At 36.3% G+C, this 24988-nt stretch overlaps 2 protein-coding genes across 6 annotated transcripts; both read left to right on the forward strand.

Moving 5' to 3' along the window:
- The first annotated feature begins 7690 nt into the window (after window positions 1-7690).
- On the forward strand, window positions 7691-16978 carry LOC131668086 (phosphoinositide 3-kinase regulatory subunit 4). Of its 3 annotated transcripts, XM_058941935.1 has the most exons (16): window positions 7691-7998; window positions 8415-8595; window positions 8664-8962; window positions 9043-9233; window positions 9314-10002; window positions 10075-10383; window positions 10470-10853; window positions 10924-11247; window positions 11321-11644; window positions 11718-11877; window positions 11983-12120; window positions 12964-13156; window positions 13228-13400; window positions 13482-13664; window positions 13741-14071; window positions 14888-16978. In XM_058941935.1, exons 1-16 carry the CDS (start codon window positions 7907-7909, stop codon window positions 15117-15119), a joined length of 4203 nt encoding a protein of 1400 aa, XP_058797918.1. In that variant the 5' UTR covers window positions 7691-7906; the 3' UTR covers window positions 15120-16978. The 3 variants fall into 3 exon arrangements, with proteins under 3 accessions (XP_058797918.1, XP_058797916.1, XP_058797917.1); XM_058941933.1 differs by having other exon boundaries at window positions 13228-13664; XM_058941934.1 differs by having other exon boundaries at window positions 12007-12120; window positions 13228-13664.
- Window positions 16979-19318: 2340 nt separating this feature from the next.
- Window positions 19319-24878, forward strand: LOC131668103 (neuronal calcium sensor 1-like). Of its 3 annotated transcripts, XM_058941964.1 has the most exons (8): window positions 19319-19557; window positions 19866-20003; window positions 20942-21084; window positions 21305-21379; window positions 21441-21497; window positions 23025-23230; window positions 24140-24338; window positions 24418-24878. In XM_058941964.1, the coding sequence occupies exons 2-8, from the start codon at window positions 19877-19879 to the stop codon at window positions 24466-24468; spliced, it is 858 nt and encodes a 285-aa protein (XP_058797947.1). In that variant the 5' UTR covers window positions 19319-19557; window positions 19866-19876; the 3' UTR covers window positions 24469-24878. The 3 variants fall into 3 exon arrangements, with proteins under 3 accessions (XP_058797947.1, XP_058797948.1, XP_058797949.1); XM_058941965.1 differs by lacking the exon at window positions 21441-21497; XM_058941966.1 differs by lacking the exons at window positions 21305-21379; window positions 21441-21497.
- The last annotated feature ends 110 nt before the right edge of the window (window positions 24879-24988 follow it).

Below are 24988 nucleotides of genomic sequence, written 5' to 3' on the forward strand. Positions count from 1 at the left end.
TGCGCGCTCACACTCGACTGGCCGATGACGCGAGAGCGTGCGCCTTTGAGAGACGCGAGGATACAAAGAGAGGAGGGGACAGAGTTAGACTCATGCTGAGAGTGGAAGAGAGTGAGACAGCACCGAGAGTGCGTGTTTTATTGGAAAAAAAGTGTACACGTTCGATGCCTCATCGGGTCATTGGGTTTTGTTTCATTCTTTTTTCGTACTGCTCCTCGAAAAATTCCGGAAAGAGTATACGATTTTTGAACAAAGACACGTGAAGAGGATTGATCAAAAAGCGCCTAAATAGGATGTGCTGTTATTAACATGCGATACGTTAATTAATCACAATAGGCATTCACTTGTTGATCGTTCGGACGCATTATGTAACAATGGCGCAAACTAAAGTATATTTATAAATTTTATAATGAATATTCTAATTATATCATTACGTCGTTTTAGTTTGATTAAAAGGAAATTAATGTTTTAAAATAATTAACCCGGATCGAAATAAATGATAAAGCGTTTTAGGCCTTTTCTATTAAATTCAGAGTTGCAAATTACGATATTTTAGTACCTATTCAATACCCACCCTCTCAATCTCTACTTCTGAGAACAATGATGCAGGAAACGAACTATTATAAGTTACATGAAAATAGACTTTAAGCTGCTATTAAAATGTCCTCTATTATAGTCTCTATAAATATTGGCATACCTAAATGCGCGGAAAGTCGATGCATCAAGCTAAGTTGTGGCTTGATTTGATTGAAAATTAAAAAGAAATTGAAAATGCTCAAATAATCAGTGATTTAGAATGAAAATAATTTATCTCTAAAGAAAGTGTGATCAATGCTTTCTGTGCCTGTTGATGCTCTTTTATTGTAGAACGACATATGAGAGTAATCTTTCATAAGAAATTAATGTATAATTCAAACATTTTTTATCTAAAATAAGTTTTTTATTACATTTTTTGTAACTGCAATCTATGCTGTATTTAAGATATATCTATTACAAAGAGAGTAATGGGAATGTTACACTTTTGTCATCGTTAATCTTTTGGTAGTAAAAAACAAATAAAGCAAAGTGTCTAACAACGTCATTACTGGCAAAGCACGGAAAAAGGCGTGTGTGCGTTAGTTTTGGAAAACTGAGTTGATTGTCGCATTTTATGTGGCACTGGTAGCCTTCAAACCAAAGTCTTCTGTACTGACGGACAAGTACACGCATAATACCAGTTTCGACGTTGTACTAACTCGTTTTGATAGCGAATAAGAATAAGTCTTCCAACAGTTAAAACGTTTCAGTCAGTTGTCGATTCGTTTTTGTTTTTCTGTGTGTATCTACGCGCTTCTCACGCAATGTAATGTAGCAGTCGAATGAAGTCATGGAAACTTAGCGTGTTCTTGAACTTTGTTGCATTCGATATTTATGTTCATCTCTCGAAATCTCTGGGTACTTATATAAAGATTTACAGTTATTATATTCTCGAATATTTTCAGCCAAAGCACTGGAAAGAATCAAGGTTTGCTCCGAAAGCCTTAAAGTGACACTATTTCCTCCGAATCCGAGCGAAAATAGATTAATAATCAATAAACGCGTGAGTCACGACCTCAAATTATCAACTCCGCACATGTTCACAAGTGATAATGAGCGAGAGAGAGAAACGATGTTTTATAATCGACAAGCCACTCGGAAAAGAGTGGGAAGATAAGCGATTGAACGTTGTGATGTGTTGTAACGCTCATCAGTTGTCTCGAAACGCCGCATACTGTTACTGCGCCAAGGTGGAGAACACGCGCCGCTCAGGTGAGTCATCGTACGAATTCCGAATAATCGACTGGCAAGTTCTCTCTCTTTCTCTCTCTCTCTCTCTCTCTCTCTCCCGCGGCATGGCCTTCTCTTGTACTTTTCATCGAATCACCGAGCGCTCTGAATTCGCAATATGATCGAGTGAGTCGCGCACGTGCCTCGCGGGCTTTTTCGTGATTACTGAATGAAAATTACTCCGTGTTTCTTGGTGCATTTTTCGGCTTTGCTGTTGAGTTCTTACAATGCTTGTTACATAATTGATTCTAGTTTTGGACAATTTGTTACAATATCGCGGATCATTTGGAAGACAATTTTGTTTATGATCAATATTTGAGGAAGATAATTTTGTTTATGATCAATAGTTGAGGACGAAAGCAAACAGATAATTTTTAATGCAGCAGCTATATGAATAACATGATTTGGCGGAATATTTGAATCGGTAAAATAAAAAATATTTATGCATACGTTAACAAAAGACGTTGATGAGACACAGAAAGACAATACAACGAACGGCAAAACTCCATTAGCTATCTGAAAAGGAAACAGAGGTCAAATAAACTAAAAACATACGTAACAGTGATCCTTGAGCGGTAACGAGAAAAAAAAAGTCAGACGCGCCGCAGTAACATGAAAATCAAGTCAATCCCCAATATATAAAGATACGTGCATGATGCAGCTGCGCGCAACTTTCACGCGCTCGGCAATTTGTGCAATAATCGCCATGAAAAGTCGCTCCGGTGGAAAATGGCTCTCAGCTGTGCTGGCGCGCGGGCAAAGAACTCGCAGTCGTGTAAACCTAATAGTGAGAGAGCGGAAATCTACTTTAACCAAGCCACTTTATTTCGAGAAAATTACGAGTACGAGAGTCTGATGCGAATTGTAATTTGGGAAAGAGCCTTTTTTCTGCCCTCTATTGTTCTAAGTTCCTTTTTATGGCTACTTCGATCGAGGCGCTCAAGTGTATTACAGCTAAATAAATGGCGAATTTAATTAAAGAGATCATTTCGATCTTCATTTTCAAAAAATTTAATACAGTATTGTAAAAAACGGTATTGTAAAATTTTATTTTAAACAGAAGACCAAATATAACCGAAAATACAAAGCGACGTGTAATGAGGATATGAAATTCATCGAATATTTCTCATCTGTCGCATGCTGACAGGATGCGTGACACATGATTCCACTTTGCTTCTCAGAAAATATATATATCAAATATGTGTGTCGCGTCCGACCTGTCATTTTTTTTATGATAATATTTTTATCAAAATTATGTTCACGTAAATATCCATTTTGGCAAAGCTCTGATCTCATCTATAAGAAAAATTAGAAAATATTCATTGTAAATGAAAATAAACGATGAGCGTTCTGAAAATCAGAAAAATAGTCGTTGCTACGGTTTAATTATAAGTTGAAAAGAATCTTAACAGCATTTGAAAATATTAAGATACTACCGCCACAACAGCCGCATAATCTTTCAACAATGTCAATTTCATTTCGCAATAACTTAATTGACTTATATATCTTATTAGCGCACACTTTGCAATTCCGCAAATGGAATGTTGAAGGATTCTCCAGATACTCCGTTGAGTCCTTTGGAATGGTCACGCATCCATACAATCGAGAAATCTAATTACATTATAGCTACATTGCACGATCTCTCCAATGAAAATATTGGTCAACGCATCGCGATAAATAAACCTTTCTATGTGAGCACAATATATGACAAAATTAATCAATCGCCAATAAAATGCCGTCGAAAATCCGAACGGCGGTTTCTATTTCATGCATGCCGGCCTATTCTCTCGCCCATAAAACGCCGACCACCTACACACCTCGACCTGAATTTCGGACATTCCATTCCCACTATACATGGTTCCCCATAGATTCGGGATTATTGAGCTCTCGCAGAGCGTCTCAGCTCGATAAATAATGTATCCCCTTGCCCGCGCGTGCTTCGTCGTGAGTCATGACGATGAGAGAGCGAAAGAGAGAGAGAGAGAGAAAGAGGGACAAAGGGATCGGCTAATTATCAAGAGGCTGGCTGGATTCTCGATCGATATGTTCGAGCGATTGCAGGAGCTTTGTTGGTCTTGCAGACTCGTGTTTGTTTGGCTGCGCGACTACGTTACAATTAGTGATAGATGCCATCATCCCAGCGCCTGGTTTCTGATGGAACTTTACTTGCTTTATGAGGCAGTGTAATTAAAGCTGTTGAAAATCTTTATCCTTCGGGTTTTCTTATATCCTTAATAGTTTATACGGATAGTAATTTAATGTAACTTGCATTGTAAACGATTGAAAGATGAATTGATTCAATTCTGAAAAACCGGATTTCAATCTAGTCTCCTTGCCTTAATGTGCTAAAACATGCGCAGAGATTTATAGAAACGTGTCTCCTTCAAAGCTCATTTCAATGTAATTACATTTATCTGCAGCTATATCATTGCATGATTTTGCATATGAAATACATCGACGCGAGAACGGAATAATGCATAAAAATTCGAAAATAATAATTGGCAATTGGCAAGTGAAACGCGCAGAAGCTGCTGTGCGTAAAGAAAAGAGCGAAAATGTATGACAATCGAGCGGACTCTATAGCTGCAATTCAATTTATGTTGATTCGAGAAGGAAAAAGGTGAACGACTAAGCGAATGACTGGTCAATTGCATAGCACAGAGTGAAAGTAATCTTTAACGTGCTATGTGTTGTATATATACGTAAACTAGAAGAAAAGTAAAACTTGTCAACGACTGTGTGGTTGCACAGAAATGCAAGGATTTTCCGGAGTTATGCACGCTTGTTTCAATATTCCATCTGCATTATCGTGATGACTTTCCAGTGTATATTTATACCCACGCTCGCTTGGATAGACAAACTATATTATGCCACTCGAAGGACTACCGCACTGAATGGTGGTGTATTGTATTGTACCGTTGGAAACATAATGTGAAAATGAATATTACAATGCGTTTAAAACGTGCTTAAAAGTGAAATCTACGTAAAGAACTCGACAAAGTGAAAAGTTACACGAATGATTTTTTAATAGTACCAGTTCTGTATTTTAAAGATTAAAAAAGCTATAATTTATACTACATTTATTCTTTCATTTTCATTCACAGCTGTTCATAAAATCTCATTATATCTATACCAATCTTATTTAATGATTTTCTCTAAAGTATTTCTAAACTTGTTTATGTATAATAAACCTTTCTAAGCAACTGCAATAAATGTATTCTTTTTAAAACTTCAATTATTTTCCTGAATTGTACCTGTTGTTGTTAGCAGAAAATAAGTTATCAAAAATTTATATAAATTTATTGATGATAAACAGTTCAATTTATAAACAACAATCATCATGCTATTTTATATAGATATCCCTATTTTTAAATTAAAAAAAAATGATTAAATAAAATTGCTATTGATATAGTGGGATTTGAAAAGAAAAGAGAATGATAATGAAGTAATAAATCTAAAATAAGTAATATAACTTTTCTTAATTTTTGAAATAAAGAACAGATACTGTTGTAAAGGCATTCACGTAACTTTTTACTTTATCAAGATTTTTTTTATTTATTTTTTTTTATTCCTTGCCAAATACAAATCTACCTTTTTGATACTCCGTGCGCTCAAAGTCGAACTTTGCACACGATGTATCAAAATAGTACATTACGATACCAGTACAGGAAAGTAGCTAGATCCTCGCTTCGCTCGAGCGTAAACGCCATACGAGACAAGAAACTCTGACCCGAACATGTGTCGTACCGTATTTTTCGAAACGATTTATGAAAAGTGCAATTCGCAACGCACGTTTTTTGCACGGAATGTCGAAAAATACCGTATAATAATTTTTTCGTGAAAAAGATTCTCGCTTTACTCGGGCGTAAACGCTACATGAAATAATAATCTGCCTTTCCGCATTTGTATTGTATTGTACTATATATTCTCTAACGTTCGTCTGCAAAACAAATGTAAATGAAAGGACTTACCATGACGTCATATTGTCATATGGCTGCGGGTCAGCAAGTTTTAAACTAACTTGAAAGGTCGTTTGAAGTCCCCTTGCTCCTTTTGAGGTTGTCAAATCCCACTCCTACTACCTCTAATCCTAGCCAGAGATTAGGAGACAATCTCTGCTCTAGCTACACTTTCTACAAATAGTAGATTACGTACTCAATAGATGCTACTGCTACGTATCAAGGTTATTTACAGTTAGTAGCATATCTTGGAAGAGCACACACCAAATAACAGCTAGATAGGTTTATTTTGTTTAACATTCGTTTGAATCCAAGAAATTGGATAGTTATCAAAAAATGGATGAAAAATAATTTCGTGTGTTGATTAAACATTACCTTATTAAACGCAAAACGCCTCAGGAGACTAAACAGAAGCTTGATAAACATTATATGATTATGCACCTCCAATCAGAATGGTTTATAAGTGGTTTCAAAATTTTCGAAGTGGCCATATGAGCACAAAAGACGCTGAACGTTCTAGAAGCCTTGTTGAGGTAACCACTCCAGAAATCATTAATAAAATCTATGATATGGTGATGGTTGACAGAAGAGTGAAGGTACGTGAGATTGCTAGTGCTGTAGGTATTTCGAACAAACAAGTATATATAATATTTTGGACTAACATTTGGATATGGAAAAGTTATCCACTAGGTGGATGCCGGAATTGTTCACGATTAACTAAAAACAAGATCATGTGAAGTGTTGCAAGAACGGTTTGCAGCTGTTCTAGCGAAATCTGCAGGACTTTAAGCATCGTTTCGACGCTGTGAATGAAACATGGATACATCATTACACTCCTGAAACCAAAAAAACAGTCTAATCAATAAATTGCCAAGGAAGAATCTGCACCAAAAAAGGTAAAGACTGTTCCTTCGGCCGGGAAGGTTACGGTATCTGTATTTTGGGATTCGCAAAGAATAATCTTCATCGACTATCTACAAGAGGGTAAAACCATAACAGGTGAATATTATTCATCGTTATTGGATCGTATGAAAACCGAGAAAAACACAAGAAAAAACGTCCACGATTGGCTCACCAAAAATTTCTCTTCCAACACAACGTACTAGCTCACACCTCAGCAGTTGTGGCCGCAAAACTTATGTAAATAGGATCAAATTCATTTCACATCCCCACATTTCTCCAGATTTGACTGCGTCGGACTATTATTAGTTCCCTAATATGAAAAAATGGCTGGTGGAGAAAAAATTTTATTCAAACAAAGAAGTTATTGCAGGAATGAATGTCTATTTTACAGATTTAGACAAATTCTATTATTTGGAAGGAATCAATATACTAGAGCAGCGTTGGATAATTAAGTGTAAAAGCCTAAGAGGAGACTATGTTATAAAATAAAAAAGATATATTAAAAAAAAATCAAATAATTTCCATTTTTGCACTGACTTTTTAAACGATCCTCCTATGTTTCCCATACTTTGAATATCAAGTAAAAATTTAGGTATAACCGTCAATAAGCAGTCATTAATTAATCGACTAGTTTGAATAAAATATATAACATTTCTTTTCTAAAACATGAATTTTGTAGAATTATCTTCGCTAATTAATATTTCAAGAGTAACAAACACTGCATATATTCGTAAAAATTTAATTATCTCATTATTTCATATAACAATACAAAACAACCCATACATCGAACCCATGGTTCCATAAAAATAAGAAAGTAATTTACGCGTGTTGTCTTAGTTAATTAGGGTGTTTTTACCAAGGAAAGCTTTTTTGCTCGATTATGTTCTTCTCTATATTGGTGGACGCTGCCCCTCCCCTCCCCCTCCCCCATGCTAGATTTTCGTGAGCAAAAAATATGCCAGCGTCCACCAACGCCAGCGTCAGTTGCTTTGCTTGCGCCTAGTATATGAGTATACGATTTTCTATTCACGTAGCTGACGACCTAACCTCACTCCTTTTCTTTTCTTAAATAGGTGTATGTATTTCACCATTATTTACATGGATATCGTTTTTTCCTAAGGAAAGCAACTGCTGAGGATGCCGTACTTTAGCCAGGAGGACAATTAATATACTCACCACCAGTACGAACGTTACTTTCTTTCTCTTAAGTACGGCTGAACGATAGCGTTGACATCAGCATGGGCAATCAGCTGGTGGGAATCGCACCAAGCCAAATTTTTCCTGTTGAGCACTACTTGACAGATCATTCTGAGTACAAGTTTGATGCCAGGTGAAATAGCTGAATTATTAGAGCTTGTCTTTAAATAGTATTCTTGATTAGTCTATATTATTTCACATGAATAATGAGTGCATTTTAGATAACATTACATGCATGATAAGTCTATTGATAAATTTCTTTCAGTCATCAAATTACTTTTCAGTTTCATTTAGCTTAATAGCTTTCATAACTTTATAGTTTTCTAATTACAATTACTAATCAATTGCAAATATTACTTCTGACAAGCAGTATTTCATTCATAAAAATAAATTATTTAGTTTGTTCAACACTATATTTATTATTTACACTTCTTATTTACTTAGTAATTTTATGTCAATAAAAACAGCAATTACTAATATATATTCTACTAAATTACTCAGTTATTTAGAAGCAAATGCCAAAAAGCTAATGATAATTATTTTTGATAGTTTGGGTAGCACAAGGTTTTTCAAAGTGGCCCGAGCTAAAAGTCATGAAGGTCTGATTGTTGTAAAAGTGTTTGCAATACATGATCCTACACTACCTTTATCAACACATAGAGATAAATTAGAAGAAATAAGATCACAGTTAGCCTCAGCTGTTAATTGCTTGCCCTTTCAGAGGACAGTTGTAAGTTTACTTTTTTTATGCAACTCACTTCGTTATCTTCTCATACATACGTAATTATTGTTCAATAGCTAACAGAAAAAGCTGGCTTTATTATTAGAGAATATGTTAAATACTCTTTGTACGATAGAATAAGTACTAGGCCATTTTTATCAACTGTGGAAAAGAAGTGGATTACTTTTCAAGTACTATATTCGCTACATCAAGCTCATAAATTTGGAGTTTGTCATGGAGACATCAAACTTGAAAATATTATGATAACTAGTTGGAATTGGGTTTTGTTGACGGATTTCGCAAGTTTTAAACCAACATACTTACCTGAAGATAACCCAGCTGATTTTTCTTACTTTTTTGATACCTCCAGAAGAAGGTAAATTTTTAAATGTTCATATTATATATTTTTATTTGGGCTGATAATTGAGTTTTCACTTTTTTACCATTACATTATAGAACATGTTACATAGCACCAGAACGTTTTGTTAAGACACTAACATCAGAGAGTAACAACACATTACTCTTTCCTGAGCATGACATTAAGACAGGTGATTTACAGCCAATGATGGATATTTTTTCTGCTGGTTGTGCTCTCATAGAGCTCTACAATGAAGGCCATCCTCCATTTGATTTAACTCAATTGCTGGGTGAATTACATTGAAAATTGAATTTTTATATATTTGCGTGAAGAACGTCTATTAAAAATAATTTTATTGTTTATTTATAGCTTATAGAAATGGTGAATATTCTCCCAGTAAACATCTGGACAACATAGAGGATACAGGAGTACGGGAATTGTTAGCATCAATGATAGAAAAGAATCCATCGAATCGTAAAACTGCCGAACTTTATTTGTCGCAGACGCGAGATAAAGTCTTTCCGGAATACTTTTATAGCTTCTTACAATCGTACATGCAGATATTCTCAGCTGTGCCAATCCTGTCGCCAGACGAGAAAATGTGCAGACTAAAGAAGGACATTGACAGTATTACTAGTATGTTTAAAAGTAACAAAGAAGAAACAAAAAAAGAATCGGAAGAATTAAAGACAAAAAGAGAAGTAAAGCTTGAGTTGACTAAAGAGGATTCCGATCAGAGTGAAGACAATACTATCATAGAAAATATTAGCAATCAAAGTTTGAATAAAATTGAAGTAATAATCAATGAAGCTCCGAAATTTGATTCAAGTTCATCGTTGCTCGAGAAACAGGATAATAGCGAGGCTGTACTTGAAGTAAAAAATAAAAAACTGTCTATTGATGACGAAAAAGGATTGGTTATTATAACGCAATTAGTTACTTCATGCATCAGAGGACTGCATCATACTGATACTAAACTTCAAAGTTTAGAAATTTTATTAGAACTGGCTGAAAATACATCTGACGAAACAATATTAGATAGGCTACTACCTTACATTGTGAGTTGTACAATATTCCATGTCAAAATAATTTCATTCTAATTCTTCAACTATGTTAATTTATGATTGCAGTTTCACTTAGTTCACGATCCGGCACCAAGAGTTAGGGTATTGGCTATACACACATTGACGAAGTGTCTTCAGATGGTAAAAACAATCCCACCATCGGATGTCAATATTTTCACAGAATACATACTGCCAGGATTATCTCATCTGACGCTGGATCAAGCAGTAATGGTTCGCGCTACTTATGCAGAAAATATTGGTACTCTGGCTCACATTGCACTTCGATATTTGAATAGTTCTCATGTGCCAGCGACGGAGAATGAGGAAACTGTAAGACGTAGCTATGATATCGAACTGCAAACGTTACACGAAATGGTATTTTGTTTATAAATGATGCTTTTATTGTTTTTTTTATGAATTATTCAGATGAATACATTCAATTTATAATTTTTTATATGTAGGTGCAGCAATCTGTTTCATTGCTGCTGACAGATCAGCAAAATGTGGTTAAGCGGACATTAATTGAGAATGACATTCGTAAATTATGTACATTTTTTGGAAGACAAAAATCAAACGACGTGTTATTAAGCCATATCATTACTTTTTTAAATGATAAGGACGATAAGCAATTAAGAAAATCTTTTTTTCAATGTATTGTTGACGTGGCTGGATTCGTAGGTTGGCAATGTAGTCCGATTTTAATGCCTTTACTTCAACAAGGATTAACTGACCCGGAGGAATTCGTCACTACCAAAGCTATCAATGCAATGGCTGCTTTAACGGATTTGGGTCTTCTACATAAGTCTGCTTTATATCAGTTACTACGGGAAACTGTGGTTTTCTTGGTAAACGAATATTTATCACTGATTATTTGATTAATTAGTCATGCGTTACTTACATTTATCGATTTATTAGGTACACCCTAATTTGTGGATAAGACATGCTACCGTTGGATTCGTCTCATCAGCTGCACGAAATTTGAATATTGTAGATGTCCAGTGTAAAGTACTGCCAATGATACAGCCCTACTTGAAACATCACCTGATACAAATTGACAAACAGGTTTTGTTGCTTGAGGCTTTAGTTCCTCCGATCCCTCGCACAATCTTTGATGCCGTGGTAACGTATAATGAAATCGAAGACTTTTTCCACGTATTCGAACAAAGGCAGAACGCTAGGGCAAAGGCAACCACTGGTATTGTTCCACAATATAACGACATGAGCACAGCTTTACGTAACGTATGTAAAAATATCAATGATTTGAACGTTATTAATAACTTCAGTACCTAAAAAAATGTTATTTATATTTCAGCTATTCAGACGCTTGAATTCTGAGTCAATGACTGAAACTGTAGAAGACCAGTTACTAGTTATGAAGCCACACTTAATGAAAATCAACAAATATCGTACTTCAAAAGATATGAAACACTCTTATGGGACAGCAGATAGCAAACTTCAGTTTAACGTATCAAAAAACAAGTTTCACTACAACGTCATATATCTCCACCCTGAAAATAAGGGTGACGTAGGCCTTCCGTCGTTCAAAAAGTTAGACCGTAAAACTTCCGATAGTTCTACGGTAATTGCTTCAATGAATCCAGAATGGCGTACGATGTTCGCGTCTCAAGAAAATCAAGTAAATGCCAAGAACTTTTTATTTCAGTCAACGTATTTGTAAATGATCTAAAATTAACGCTTTACTGTTGCAGAATACAGCAATAAAAATAACAGACATATCTACAAGTGGTGGTAGTCCTAGTCAAAGTATCCATGGCAGTGACGTCCACTTGTCACCGCAACACAGTAGTCTAACTGATACCACGAACAGTACGAACGACCATTCTCTTCAGGAGCGTTCATATATACAGTGTAAGTTTAATTGATGGTTTTCGCAATAATCTTTTATAATTTACTTTTCACTCAACGTGACAACTCTGTGCAAGAGAGTGAAAAATATAAGTGTATTTCCGGCAGACGCAACACTTTATGGTTTTGCAGACAGATGCGCCCCGTGTCGTCTGGAGCTGAGGCAGCTTAGTTACAGAAAGCAAGAACAGCATCAGGCCGCTGTCAGGGCACAGCATTGGGCCGATAATATGACTTGGCAAGCAGGTACATGAACGGATAGTTTAATTTTTAACTTTTTTCAAATTCAAGCTTTCTACACGTTTTAAAAAATACTGTACCTAACGTGTTCAGGAGCGACATTTTTGCTTGTGTGTTTTTCCGTGCTCTCTTCGCTTGAATATAAACATCCTTCGAGATAAAAATTTACTTTTCGATACTGCGTGCGCAAAGTGTGTCTTTCCCGCACGCTCGGCAGAAAACGTGCGTTGAAAATCGCACTTTCCACACGTCGTATCAAAAAGTAAATTCCCGCACTAGTTATGTAATGTACTATACATTTGAAACAATGTTTTGTTATGAATATTCGCGCATATCTATGGTTTCCGATTTCGATGGAAATGGACTTATTTGAAAAGTGTGGCTAGTGATCCGATTCAATTTTATTATTAGCTTGATAGAGGCATAACTTGAAAAAATAAAGTTGAAGTCAACTTTTTCTTGAAAAATTACTTGTAATTTTAATAAACAGTTGAAAATGGACTTGAAGAAAATGTAAGTCGTAATGTGTCTAAATATAGATTAGTAGCTGTAGTTTGAAAGGTCCTTTAAACACCGTTTATCTTAGAATAAAGATTTATTTTAAAAATTGATTTTCGAGAAATTTTTTATGGGGGCTGTCTATGCGCAACTAATTAGGAAAAATTGTGTACCGGATACTCGCTTAAATCGAGTAATCGTCCACGTGAGTGCTATTGCGGCAATCTCTGCATGTGTGAATCACTCGTTTTCTATACTAATTAAATAACGTACTATTTTATTTTTATTCATGTAACTTTATGCTCTATTCAAAGTTTTCGATGTTATTGTTAATGCATGGTTGTTAAATAGGTTCTAGACTCTTACCCAGTGGATGGAGACCTCGAGGAGCTCTCATAGCATATCTCCATGAGCACAGAAACTCTGTGAATCGTTTAGTTTCAATCCCCGATACAAGTTTATTTGCTAGCAGTTCATCCGATAGTTGTATCAAAGTTTGGGATGCTAGTAAAATGGAAGGAAGAAATATAGCCAACCGTTCGAGGTAATTGTTTGCCTGAGTTTTAATGAAAATGAATCTATAAAAATAAAATTTATAATAAAATGATTTTTCAGGCAAACATATATGCAAAGAGGAGGGCCTCTCATCGGTCTTGTAGTTTGCGAACAAGGTCAATCTCTAGCAAGTACTGCGAGCGAGGCCGGCAACGTCTTCGTGGTGAGGATAGAATCGAACTCGAGCAAAATGACAGTAATGTCTTCGAGACAGCTAGACTTGCAAGAAGAAGGTTGCGCGGTCGATTTACAGTACTTAGATTCGGGTTCACAGTCCGTATTAGTGTACGCTACAGTTTATGGTGCCTTGGTAGGATGGGACCTCCGATGCCCTGGTACTGCTTGGAAATTGGAAAATGACTTGAAGAATGGTCTCATTACCTCGTTTTGTATTAATAATTATCAACAATGGTTGACCCTTGGCACCAGCTCGGGAGCGCACATTTGTTGGGATTTGAGGTTCCAGTTGCCAATATGCAAGTTTGATCATCCGACAAGTAAGTATACAAACATTGGATTTTATTTGAATTTTATCGTACTGAAAATCCATTGAATATTTTTTTATATAAAAAGATGCCCGAGTGAGGAAAGTGATAACGCATCCGACGGAGCATTCGTGGGTGATATCGGCGGTGCAGGGTAACAACGAGATATCAATGTGGAATTTGGAGACAAGCTCACGACAAATGGTATTGTGGGCTTCGAGTGCGCCTCCATTGAGTCAATCTCAAGGTGGCCAAAGCGTGTGTGCCATGCATTCTGCCTGTATCGATCGAGCCGGATTTTTATTGGCCGCGGGTACGGATATGAGATTACGCTTCTGGAATTTGCAGTCGCCCTGTGATTCAAAAATTGTTCTTCCTGCGGTTAACGACTCTCTTTCTCCAGATAATATGGCTTATGAGTAAGTTTTTTTTGTTTTAATATACCGTCAGAATTGATTGAATTATTACACTGCTTTTTTGTCGACGGATAGATATGTTTTTTATTTTTACAGAGATTTTTTCATTTATTTTTTATCGTATTTTCCAAACTTTAAAAAAATATTTTTATTTTGATCCTACTAATAATAATATATATCGATATTTTTTTAAAGTCTGTACAGATGTATATTTTAAAAATACACAATCATGTGTATATGGATAGGAAAACATCACTAATTGACTTTTTTATTTCTATGAACTTCATCCGAACAATTTTTGATTGGATTTTTCAATTTTTGCAAAAAGAAATTTTTGCACAACATTTTTGCAAAAAATAATTTTGTGACTGGATTTTTTTAATTTTTGCATGATATTGACGGTGAGTCAATTACTGCACCTTGAAGTAGATTTTACATTAATAATCATAGCTCATTGAAGTGTAATATAGTTAAACAATGTAACTTTTTATAATATAAAAATAGATTCATTCCTATAATAAACTTAAAGTATTTTATTTTCTTATTTGCATACACGAAAACTATGCAAAAAGTAAGTGAAAATCCATGAAAAAGTTGATTTGTGTAGCACATAAATTAATTTTCAGATTGATATTACACCATATCAGATATTTCCAGATTCCTTTACAAAGTGTAGTAGATTAATATTCTCTGGTAATCCTTGTATAAATTATACGCATTGCAAAAATAGTGATCGCTTATATGCCAATCAATTTCAGAAACCTTACTCCTTCTGCTATAGCACTTTACTAAACCCAGCGAATCTTTCATCCTCGACAGGCAAAGATTAATCGATGGCATGAACGTGGTGCAAGAGGTGCTCGGGGAAAGCGATGTCTCAAGTACAGGAAGTAGCACGAGTACGAACATGAGACAGCGTAATAATGAAGACGGCAGTCCAGATCCAGAGGTACCGAATCCTGGGCATCACGACACTATTTCCGCCATTGCTATGTCCAACACTTGCATCCTTACCGGCAGCAGTGATGGCCTCATACAAGTGTGGAAGTGATGTGTATGCTTCTTTTATAGTTTGATAGACAGCTTCGATGCTCAAGTGAAGTGGTTATCACCCTTGAAAACATTTATTTTTGCGTTACATAATGTTCGCAGCTACGAAAGCTGACGCAAGTTTATTATTTAGATTTAAAAAATTATAATCAAAAGACGATATTTAGATCGTCTCCCTATATATATATATGTTGTATATATGGACAATTTTATTGAATGTGAAAATCAAACATATTTTACAATATCTAAACTTTTGATAATAAATAACATAGATAGAAACTAAAAATTTATTGATAATACAATTTCTGAAAAAATATTGAGTCGTGATGAAATTAATTGAAACAATCATCATATTTCTGGATTGTTGCGAATATCTATCAAAAATTTCTTTTATGAAAACCGATAGCCAGGAAGTAATATTAGAAACAAATCAAACGAATTTTAAAAAAAACACTAACTTTTTAGTAGTATGATATATATTGTTATTGAAACTACATAAAGGTGCCGAAAAAATAGATATATTTTAACTTTTATGACATATAAAATTTGAGTTGCGATATCATATACGTAAAAAGAAATTAAACAATTTGACTATGAGTGAATTCTTATATCATTTGCATTTTCATGAGGATAAAATTTTTATATAAAATTAAAGTCACCGGCTTAAAAAAATATTATAAACCGTTTACTTTTTAATAGACGCACTCGTGATAAGTAATACTACGTGCAAAGTACTGTGATTATACGTTACGTAAATAATACAAGAGCAAGAAGTGATGAGATTTCCAAATTTTACCGCAGTATTCGAAAGTTTGACATTATTGTATTCTGTAAGCCTGAAACACTTCGCACTTCAAAAATACAAATACTGTATAAAACTTTTATTTTTGTAAATACAAAATAACTGAATCACGGGTCAGAGTGGGTGCTCAGTCACAGCATAATTTGAAATTCAAATTTGATTTATAACGAAAAGTAATAGCATATATATATTCAGCTTTATTATTAAAAAATGAAGTCCTATAAATGAATTTTAAATACTACACATTTTCATATTTCTTTATAGTTTAATGATGCGTAAAGTTACCTGTTAAGACTTACCAATATCACATACAGTAAACATGTAAAAAAGCAATTTATAGTTAATAAATATTAACTTAGAAATATAATATTATATCAATTATTAATGAATAGTGTTTACTTAAAAAACTAGAATATTAATTGCTATTGATTGTTTATATACTTATCACAACGAATGATGCATTTTTTAAGTATCTATGAATTATTTACCTCAACAGAGTAAGAAGAAATGTGGTATTGTTAAGTAATTAACAAGTGCCTTCCAAAGTAAAAGGTATAACACGCATACACATGCACACACACACACACACACACACACACACACACACACACACACACACACACACACACACACACACACACACACACACACACACACACACACATACACAACCCTGATCAAGTTAACATTTACGTGAAAAAGTTTTTTTTTACCTCAGTCATGATATTTTTAATGAAATTCGTTTATAATAATATGTAAAATTAAGTGTGTACATAATACTGAATGAATGCTTTTCGTCGAGACATAATGTATTGTATGAAGCTTTGTAAACATGTAACTAAGTATAAATTACGAAAAATTTATAAATTAAACCATAGCGGTGTGTGCCTAGTAAAACGCTAGTAATTTTTTACTCGCGTATTTGCATCGCAAGCAAGTTGGTTGCAAAAAATGTTGTGTTGATTGTCGATGACGATTCCCCATGCTCAAGACCATTTTTGCAACCTCTACATTGTAAACAAAAACTGAATTGCTAATTTTTCGACCGTCATAATAAATTATCCATTTTTCTTACGAATTAAATTTTCTCAGTCATTTTTATTACCCGCACGCATCCCGTTATTTTTCAATGAACACCTTGTTTTTGTTGAATTGTTTTGTGCAGCGAAATAAGTGAATGTGCCAGATAGATGCATGAGAAGATCTTCACGATATACATCTGATTGTCCTTCCAGCGCTCATTTTTTTTCTCCTTATTATCGGAAGGTTTCATGTTTCCTCTCGTACTGTCGCGTCTTCCATGAACCTCTGAGAGAACACGAAGGGAAAAGCCAAGCGCCTAAAAGCCTACGTCAATCAGTCGGTCACGCAGTAGCGAAACAATAATTAATTTTGCTTCATAATTTATCTCCGACGACTCGTAACCCAATTACTCAATGGGAATTACTTAAAAATACAAGGTATTATTATACTGTATTATCAAACCTCATCATATTAATATCCACGATGCTTTAATTAACGAGAAATTTTATCTTTGGTCGCAATTAGTGATTGATTAACTATCATTATCGGTGCTAAACCATCTACTCGTCATTCTTGTACATACAAATATTTATTATCCGAGATGTGCGTCACTCGTGTTGATATAAATCTCGACACTGCATATATCTATGCACGCCTAAGAAACACAAGCAGTCGAATTAGTGCGGACAATGATAGTTAACCAATCATCAGTCGCGTGAAACATAAAAGTCATCGTTAATTCGGCCAAACTGGATATCGATTTGAAAGAATCCTTCCGTCAAGTCATACAATACATCGGGCCTTTCTCGTTTACTGAAAATCAAGCCAAGATTTATTCGCAGACAAGCTCTACGTTTGTATTGACATCGTAAAGTCCTATTAAAGCTTTTACGCGTTGGGAAAAAACCGAGAGCTCGTTTAAACTGATTTTCAAGCGAAACCGCGAAATTCGCCATAAACCCGTCACTCTCGATTTAATCTGCTCGAAAGCGAGAACTTGCAAAAGCTATTTCTGATGCCACACCGAATGATTTTTATGTGCCTTTGTTTAAAATAAGACGCATTTCTTTTATGACAACAAGCTAAGTTTACGCAGCCACACCTAGGCAGCAATGATCCTTTTTTAGCCACCCGATTTCGCCTACATCACAGATTTATAACTTTAGACTAGAGCCATTCATATTTTAATGCAGACGACTTATTAATTAAGTCAAAAGATATTGCAGATTATAATCGGAGCAATAGCGGTTGGATGGGATATGGAGCTGAACAGCCATATTCATTGCTGAGTGTTCAAAATACGAAGCGCGCAAGCATGAAAGGATTATCGAAATTGACTTGTCCAATTTTTATCGCGGAAAAGATCAACACCACGTAAGTTTATTAGTCCAATACGTGCAAATTACAAACATCAGAATTCGGTCAGGGCAAGTATAAAAGCCAGTAACACATTGCAGATGCGCGTTAGACACTTTCAATGAAATTCCAACGAGGCTAAGTAAAAAATCACGGATTTGCAGTGTTGAGATCAATGATTTGTGCGAGATTGCGGAAAAAAATGTTCATCCCATCAGTTTCCGATGATACGGTACAACGAGCAATCACAAGTGAGATAATTAACAGCTTTGGTATACAGCGAAGGAAGAAGAGACGAAAATCTATGGAACAATGGACCAATAGGAGAGCGTTTTGATTCCAGCCTCATTAGTCGAAGAAGTAAGGCTGAATTCAGCTCATCAATCATGATGTAGGCGCACGCAGTGCCAAGTGTTCCACGATGACTCGTTTGATTTTCGCGCAGCACACTTATGCTCGTTAAGCGCTTTGCTATGGACAGGTTGGAAGGGAGACAAGAATAGTGCCTAATCACTGTCGGCGGTTAATACGAAGCCACTTAAATCAATCGGCGTATAACGAATCGATATAAGAGCTTCGTTGGCTGATGTAGTTTGGTTGAGAAGGAAATAAGGGCGAGTCGGGCACATCGTGCAGCAGCAGCAATGTTGTGCGGCGAGTAGCCTGATGTAATTCGATTAAAAACTTGCGGTTGTCTGCGCTCGTGCGGATACATCGAGTGCGATGTCACAAAGAGCTTGCGCGACTCGCGGTAAAACACTTAGCGTTACCCGAGAGCGGAGTTGGGTCGCTGGCGCGCCACGCAGCTCGAGCCTCGTTAGCGAATGCCCCGCGACGGCTCGCCGAGAGCTTTCTTTCTCGCGCGCGAACGCTCGTGCATTCGGCTGGCACGTGGGATCACCGTCGGAAGAAAAAGTAAACGGCCGCTGCCCATCGAAAGGATTTTTCGCGCCCGAGCGGAACGCGTTGCAGAGCTTGCGCCACCAGCGAGACGCGCTCAGTTCCCTCGCGACCGCCGACTTGCGCGCAGCCTCGCATCATCGAACCCTCGACGTGCCCGCGCTGCCTCTCGCCTCCTCTGCTACGCGACGGTTCCCAGTACACGCGCCGCGTATCTCATTATTCATCGTTTTTTTTCGCCCTTCGCTGCGATGTTTCGCAAAATAATTCATTGTCGATAAACATTCCGTGGAATACGCTGGTGCTGTCTACTCGCTGTTGAGCTTTGACGGTCCTGCTGATCGCTGAGAGTATAAAGGTAACGTAAACGTTTTTATTTCTTTCTTCTTATACTCGTTATTCAATTTTTTCTTCGTTACAACTTTGCATTTTTAAGAGTCGATGGACATTTTTGCGCTTTCTTTTGTTTCACGATAAGCGCGTTCACAGAATGAAAAATCTACTCAATTGTAAACTATTTTTTAATGATCGTTTCCAACTCGCAATAGCATCGCAGTTGATTGTATCGTCGATTAAAATGCTTTTGCCTTAACCAAAATTAAAAAATGAAAATTATGACAGGACAATGAGCGATGAAGGTATAAAACAGCATTTGATTTTGTGCAGAAAAGCTGGAGATGTCAGATTTTGACGAATCAATGAATGATGACGCGAACCACGATCGGCTGCACGTTGACTTGAGTTTGGGATGCAAAGTAAGGCGAAGCATAACAAAGGTGAAAAGGAGCTTACAGCGGATGACGGGTAAATTGTTTATCAATGTATACATACACTACTGAACTGCTCGTTTTTGTCAGGGAATTATATGCAACTGTGTTTCTTTTGTCCGGGAACTGAATAGAACGTCGCTTTCTTTTTTTTAGCTCGTTTTCTCGTTGTTATACGCTCTTGTTAGAATTGAAAATGTGAACAAGTGGATCAAATGTTTTTATTTTGCGAAAACCAGATGTTCAATATTTTTTGATAATATTGATCGAACTAATTTTAGGCAAATGTAAGCAATTAGATTCGGATGTTTTTAAAAGTCGGCAATATACGCAGGTTGATCATTGAAACAATATTTCTCAAATAAAAATGAATTGATTAACCCTTTAGTGATTGATATTAAAAATCTTCGATGTTTCTCACACTCAATCATATCAGAATTGCGGACACATAAGTCCAAGTCTAAGGAACGAGGCTTCCTCTGGTCATAAAAATTTCAAGCGTAAAAGAGAAAATGATTAATTCGATGACTGAAGGTTTTCCTATAACACGAGCGAAGCAGCAAAACATGAAAACAAAGCGTTTGTACGGAAGCTCTGCAGCACTCCGCGTAAGTATACAATCGAATTTTCGGTAGGATGGAAGAGCATCTCCGTCAGCCGGCAGTGCAGTATGTGTCAGGGACAGAGAGAGAGAGAGCCCTTTTTGTATATATATATATATATATATATATATATATATATATATATATATATATACATAGTGTCCTACAGACCATCGTGCACTCTCTGCTCTCGAGTCAGTGGCAGGTCGCAAGCAGAGATCGCTGCTTACCTGGCTTCCGGCTAGAAATCCAATTTGGCCAGTTTAATTCGGGAATCGCCAGAGAGCCGCTCGCGCGCGCACACGGCGCATTAGTATATTTTCGCGCGGTCAGTAGCGCGCCCTCGCTCATTACATATGCGTGTGCCTCGCAGAGGATTCCACCGACGAGGACGAGGATGACATCATGGCTCGACGATTACTGCAGATACCACGCGAGAACCTGGCCTCTCTCAGTTGCCGCACGGGATTCAGCAGCGACGAGGTTCGCCGACTCTACCGTGCTTTCAAGCAGCAGGTACGTTGCCAACGTTTTAGTTTGTCACTCGAGCTAGCGGTCGATGATCCGTCCTGCAACTTTTCGCCCTGGGAAAGTACAAGGATATGCCAAGTGGCTTCCGTCGTGATCTCGCGAAAATCACCGATAGAATTTTATCGGATAGCGGCTAGCGCTTTTCAAAGCTTGTACGTCGACACTTCTGCTTTATTCCGCGCGACAATCCGAGAATTTGTTCCAGGCTGAGAAAAAAATCATCGAGCGTCGGCAAGCTAAAAATACAGCAGGCAAAGGAAATAAGCCGTTTCTGAGAAAGGTTTGCTCTTAATCGTGCTATTATCACCGCATAGTTGAGAGTAAATTAAGATTTGCTGAAGTTAGCCGGAAAGAGAAGATATGAGGACGTAAGCAAGATTTATTCGGCTGATCCTCAGGTAAGGAGTGGATATTCATCATAGAGAGCGCGGTCTTATGTAAAGGCTCAGCGACATCAATTGCCGTGTACGAGATATCATCGGAAAACGAAAGCCGAGTATGCCGAGTAGACAGGCGCGTGTATCGTTTCGGATTGTCGCTCGCGCTAAAACTTGGCTCCTCGAATGGAAGCCAAGTGCGGAGGACGACACTTTTCCACCCTGCGTGTACGCAAAGGTTTGTTTCCTTCGCTCTCCACCCTGCTCCACTCGTTTCGCTCGATGCTTGTACGGTTTCCGCGTCTTTTTTCTGCTTTTGGGCCATTTTTCTACGCGATTCGTCGATCTAACTTCGAGACATTTCATGTGACGCTCTCTCGCTCTCGCGCTTTATTTTGAGAATAAGGGAAATCGCATACACACACGTAGACGCCTATGCGCCCGTGTATTTATAGAGAAGCCAAAGAGATGCTTATGACGATAAGCGATGCGCGCCGTTTGCCCCCATGCGCTCTTTTCTTTTCGAGATTATCTGCACTCGCGTATTTCAGATATTGATCTAATATAGCTACCTCTTGGACTAACCTTTCATGAGAAAAAAAGCCAATAACGATTATTTGATGCAATAACGGCATTAATTTGTAAAGGATGAGCGAAGTATTGATATAATGAATGCTAATGCTTGACATTATTCCAAAAAGATCTTTAATCAATAAATAAGCTTTCGATTGATTTGACAGGTTGATCAAATTGCTTATTTTCGTGTGTATTTTACGATAATTTTGCATTTCTCTGACCTACCTAACATTATTATCACTTGAATTAATCTCCAAGTTATAGTTGTAAAACTTTCTAGCCACCAAAACGCATCTGGCTATGTAGGATAGAGTGCTTCAACTTTGGGACATGAATTCACTTTATAATTTGTCATGTTTTCGTATGTTAAGTGAGGTATAACACTAGTTCCGTTGGATTCAACTTTATATTTGTCAAAGTCATTTTGGGTACAATCCAGCTCACTCAAACTAGAAATAACATTTCTAAGGACGTATAATTTCAAGTGGATATTAAATAAAAATATTTCTCGCTTTGTCAAAAGACTTGATGATGCTCTGCATCTTTTTCGACTAGCATAAAAAGATATCTATGAATGATGTATTCGCTTGGAGATTTGTGAAGCAAGCTCAAACGAGAATCCAAGCACTCAACGTATGTTATTTATTAATCGTACTTTTCCATTTTTATGAAAAATACACCAAAACTAACTCTAAAAATAAAGAAATAGAACGTGTATAGAAAATTAGAATTGGTCTCAACTTATTGTACTAAAATATCGCTCTAAAAGTTCAAATTCAATTACATTTTTATTTTTATAATTTATATATATAAATCATATGCTAAAGTTATTTGATACTTTAGAAGAACGTAATTTAAAATAGAAAATGTAATAACCTAATGTTCCAAAAGAGAAATTAACGCATAGGACATGATGTGGAAATGTTAGTTCGGGAACACAATGAGAAGTGATTTGATGAACTTTCTGTGCAGTGCCCAAATGGAGTAGCTACGACCAAGGACCTAACGCCCGCCTACGCGAAACTCTTTCCGCTAGGAGACTCTCGCAAGTACGCGGAAATAGTTTTCAACAGCTTCGATGAGGACAAAGATGGCCTAGTCAGTTTTGGCGATTTGCTCACAGGCTTGGCCTCAATCGTAAAGGGAGACGCCGATCAAAAACTTTCTTGGATTTTTCGGTTCGTCAACCAATTTAAGCCCAATTTAACTTGCTTTTGCTTTCTTTCTCTCGATAATCTCTAAAACATTGTTATACTTCTTTTATTACACCCTTCTCACTTTTCGTTCTTTTTTTCTTCGCAAGCACACGTGGGCAAACTTTTTTCCTAGTTCTCCGACGAAAAGATCTCACGGGAGTTTTCAACGTATTGCTCGGCGAAAGTTCAGCCCGCGGATCTGAAATTGACAATTTCACGAAATAGGGAGTTGATGTGGCGACTTTTGATACGGAGTAATGTAGTCGTTCGTATAACGAAAAATATTTACATGTGCGTCAAGCGAAACGTAATACGGCGGAAAAACATCGTTATGACGGAAAGGTATTTTCAATCCTGAATGATGTGGGAGAGGAGCACAACATACTACGCTGTATACAGCGTATTTGAAAGTTAGAGTAGTATATAGATTTGTAGCAAACGCAACTGGCATTTTTCAAAGAAAAAAGTAATATGTGCTATAAGTTTTTTACTTCGACAAGCCATTTTTCAAAATATCTTTTACTTTTTTTCATAATGCATATCTCCCAATCGTAGTTTTCAATTTTATGCTTATAAACACCAATTTTGAAAAAAATACTTATCGCAGTCAGACTACATATCGACTGTACTACTAGTTGATGGTATTTATTTGATTGTTGAAAAAAAGCATATTTTTCATTAGTTCCTTGCGCGTTCTAAATAAAGATGATTATGGAAACAGAAGTGCATTGATAATCGCAAATATACATAGATTTAAATCTCTGACCCGTAAGGCGTCGGGCGCAATTAGAATATGTCGTCGAATCGAATTTTGAAGTACTATTAACGCTGAACTGAATTCATCGAAGCGAGTAAATTTATGCAAATGCGTCGACCCGTAATCATCCACAGATTATACGACCTGAACGGAGATGGCTGCATCACGAGACACGAGATGATGACAGGTGTCTCAGCGATTTACGAGATGGTCAGAAGCGCTCAGGTGATCGATTGTGCGGTCGAGAGGCATGTCAACAGGCTCTTTGAGAAGATGGACCTCAATCGAGATGGTGTTATATCACGTGACGAATTTCTCGATACTTGTAAAAATGTAACACAGATTGCTCTTCATTACACATTAAATCATACTCCCTTTCGTTAGTAAGAAGTAATTGTAATTTTTTTTTCAGGACGCGGTTATTTTTAACCAATTGAAGATGTTCAACGATTTGCAGTATTAATGGGCGTAAACAATTTTTAGAATACAATGTTACCTCGATGTGTAGAATTTCATGTGATTGGGTTTTTGTATAAGGGAGTAATTAATTCTACTAATATAATAAAAATGCAATGTATTTATATGTATGAAATAATGTGAAATTGAGTAAATTACTTGGGTTGTTAGCGGTAAACCTATGGGTGTATGTAACGTCCAGACATCCCTTTAAAACAAAAATGCGTCATCTATATATTTTATAATGTCTCCATTTATTGTAATTCAATTATTTTTAAATCACTGAAAAGCTGATGGTATCAATTTCATACATTTTTATTATATGTTAAGAAAATTTATAAGTAGACTAGAATTTTTAGTATTCACATTTCATGTCATTCCTAAAATTTAAATTATCATAATAAGCCGAATTTATTAAAGTTAAAAAACAGGGATGTCAATTATCATGTCAACAAATTTTACGATAGGTTTATTTAAAAAAATATTGTAAAAAGTTTAGATACTAACATAAAATTATATATAAATGA

This window comes from Phymastichus coffea, unplaced genomic scaffold (assembly GCF_024137745.1).
Source record: "Phymastichus coffea isolate CEN01 unplaced genomic scaffold, Cenicafe_Pcof_1.1 PCOF00074, whole genome shotgun sequence".
In the NCBI taxonomy this organism is placed as follows: domain Eukaryota; kingdom Metazoa; phylum Arthropoda; class Insecta; order Hymenoptera; family Eulophidae; genus Phymastichus; species Phymastichus coffea.

What these genes read in the sequence shown, in the direction of transcription:
- LOC131668086 (XM_058941933.1), top strand. Translation starts at nt 7,907, where the DNA reads ATGGGCAATCAGCTGGTGGGAATCGCACCAAGCCAAATTTTTCCTGTT. An exon ending in TGAGCACAGCTTTACGTAAC is followed by an intron (nt 11,248 to 11,320) that starts GTATGTAAAAAT and finishes TTTATATTTCAG; the next exon opens with CTATTCAGACGCTTGAATTC. An exon ending in TAATATGACTTGGCAAGCAG is followed by an intron (nt 12,121 to 12,963) that starts GTACATGAACGG and finishes GTTGTTAAATAG; the next exon opens with GTTCTAGACTCTTACCCAGT.
- LOC131668103 (XM_058941964.1), top strand. Translation starts at nt 19,877, where the DNA reads ATGTCAGATTTTGACGAATCAATGAATGATGACGCGAACCACGATCGG. An exon ending in GAGCTTACAGCGGATGACGG is followed by an intron (nt 20,004 to 20,941) that starts GTAAATTGTTTA and finishes TGTGCCTCGCAG; the next exon opens with AGGATTCCACCGACGAGGAC. An exon ending in TTCTCGATACTTGTAAAAAT is followed by an intron (nt 24,339 to 24,417) that starts GTAACACAGATT and finishes TTTTTTTTTCAG; the next exon opens with GACGCGGTTATTTTTAACCA.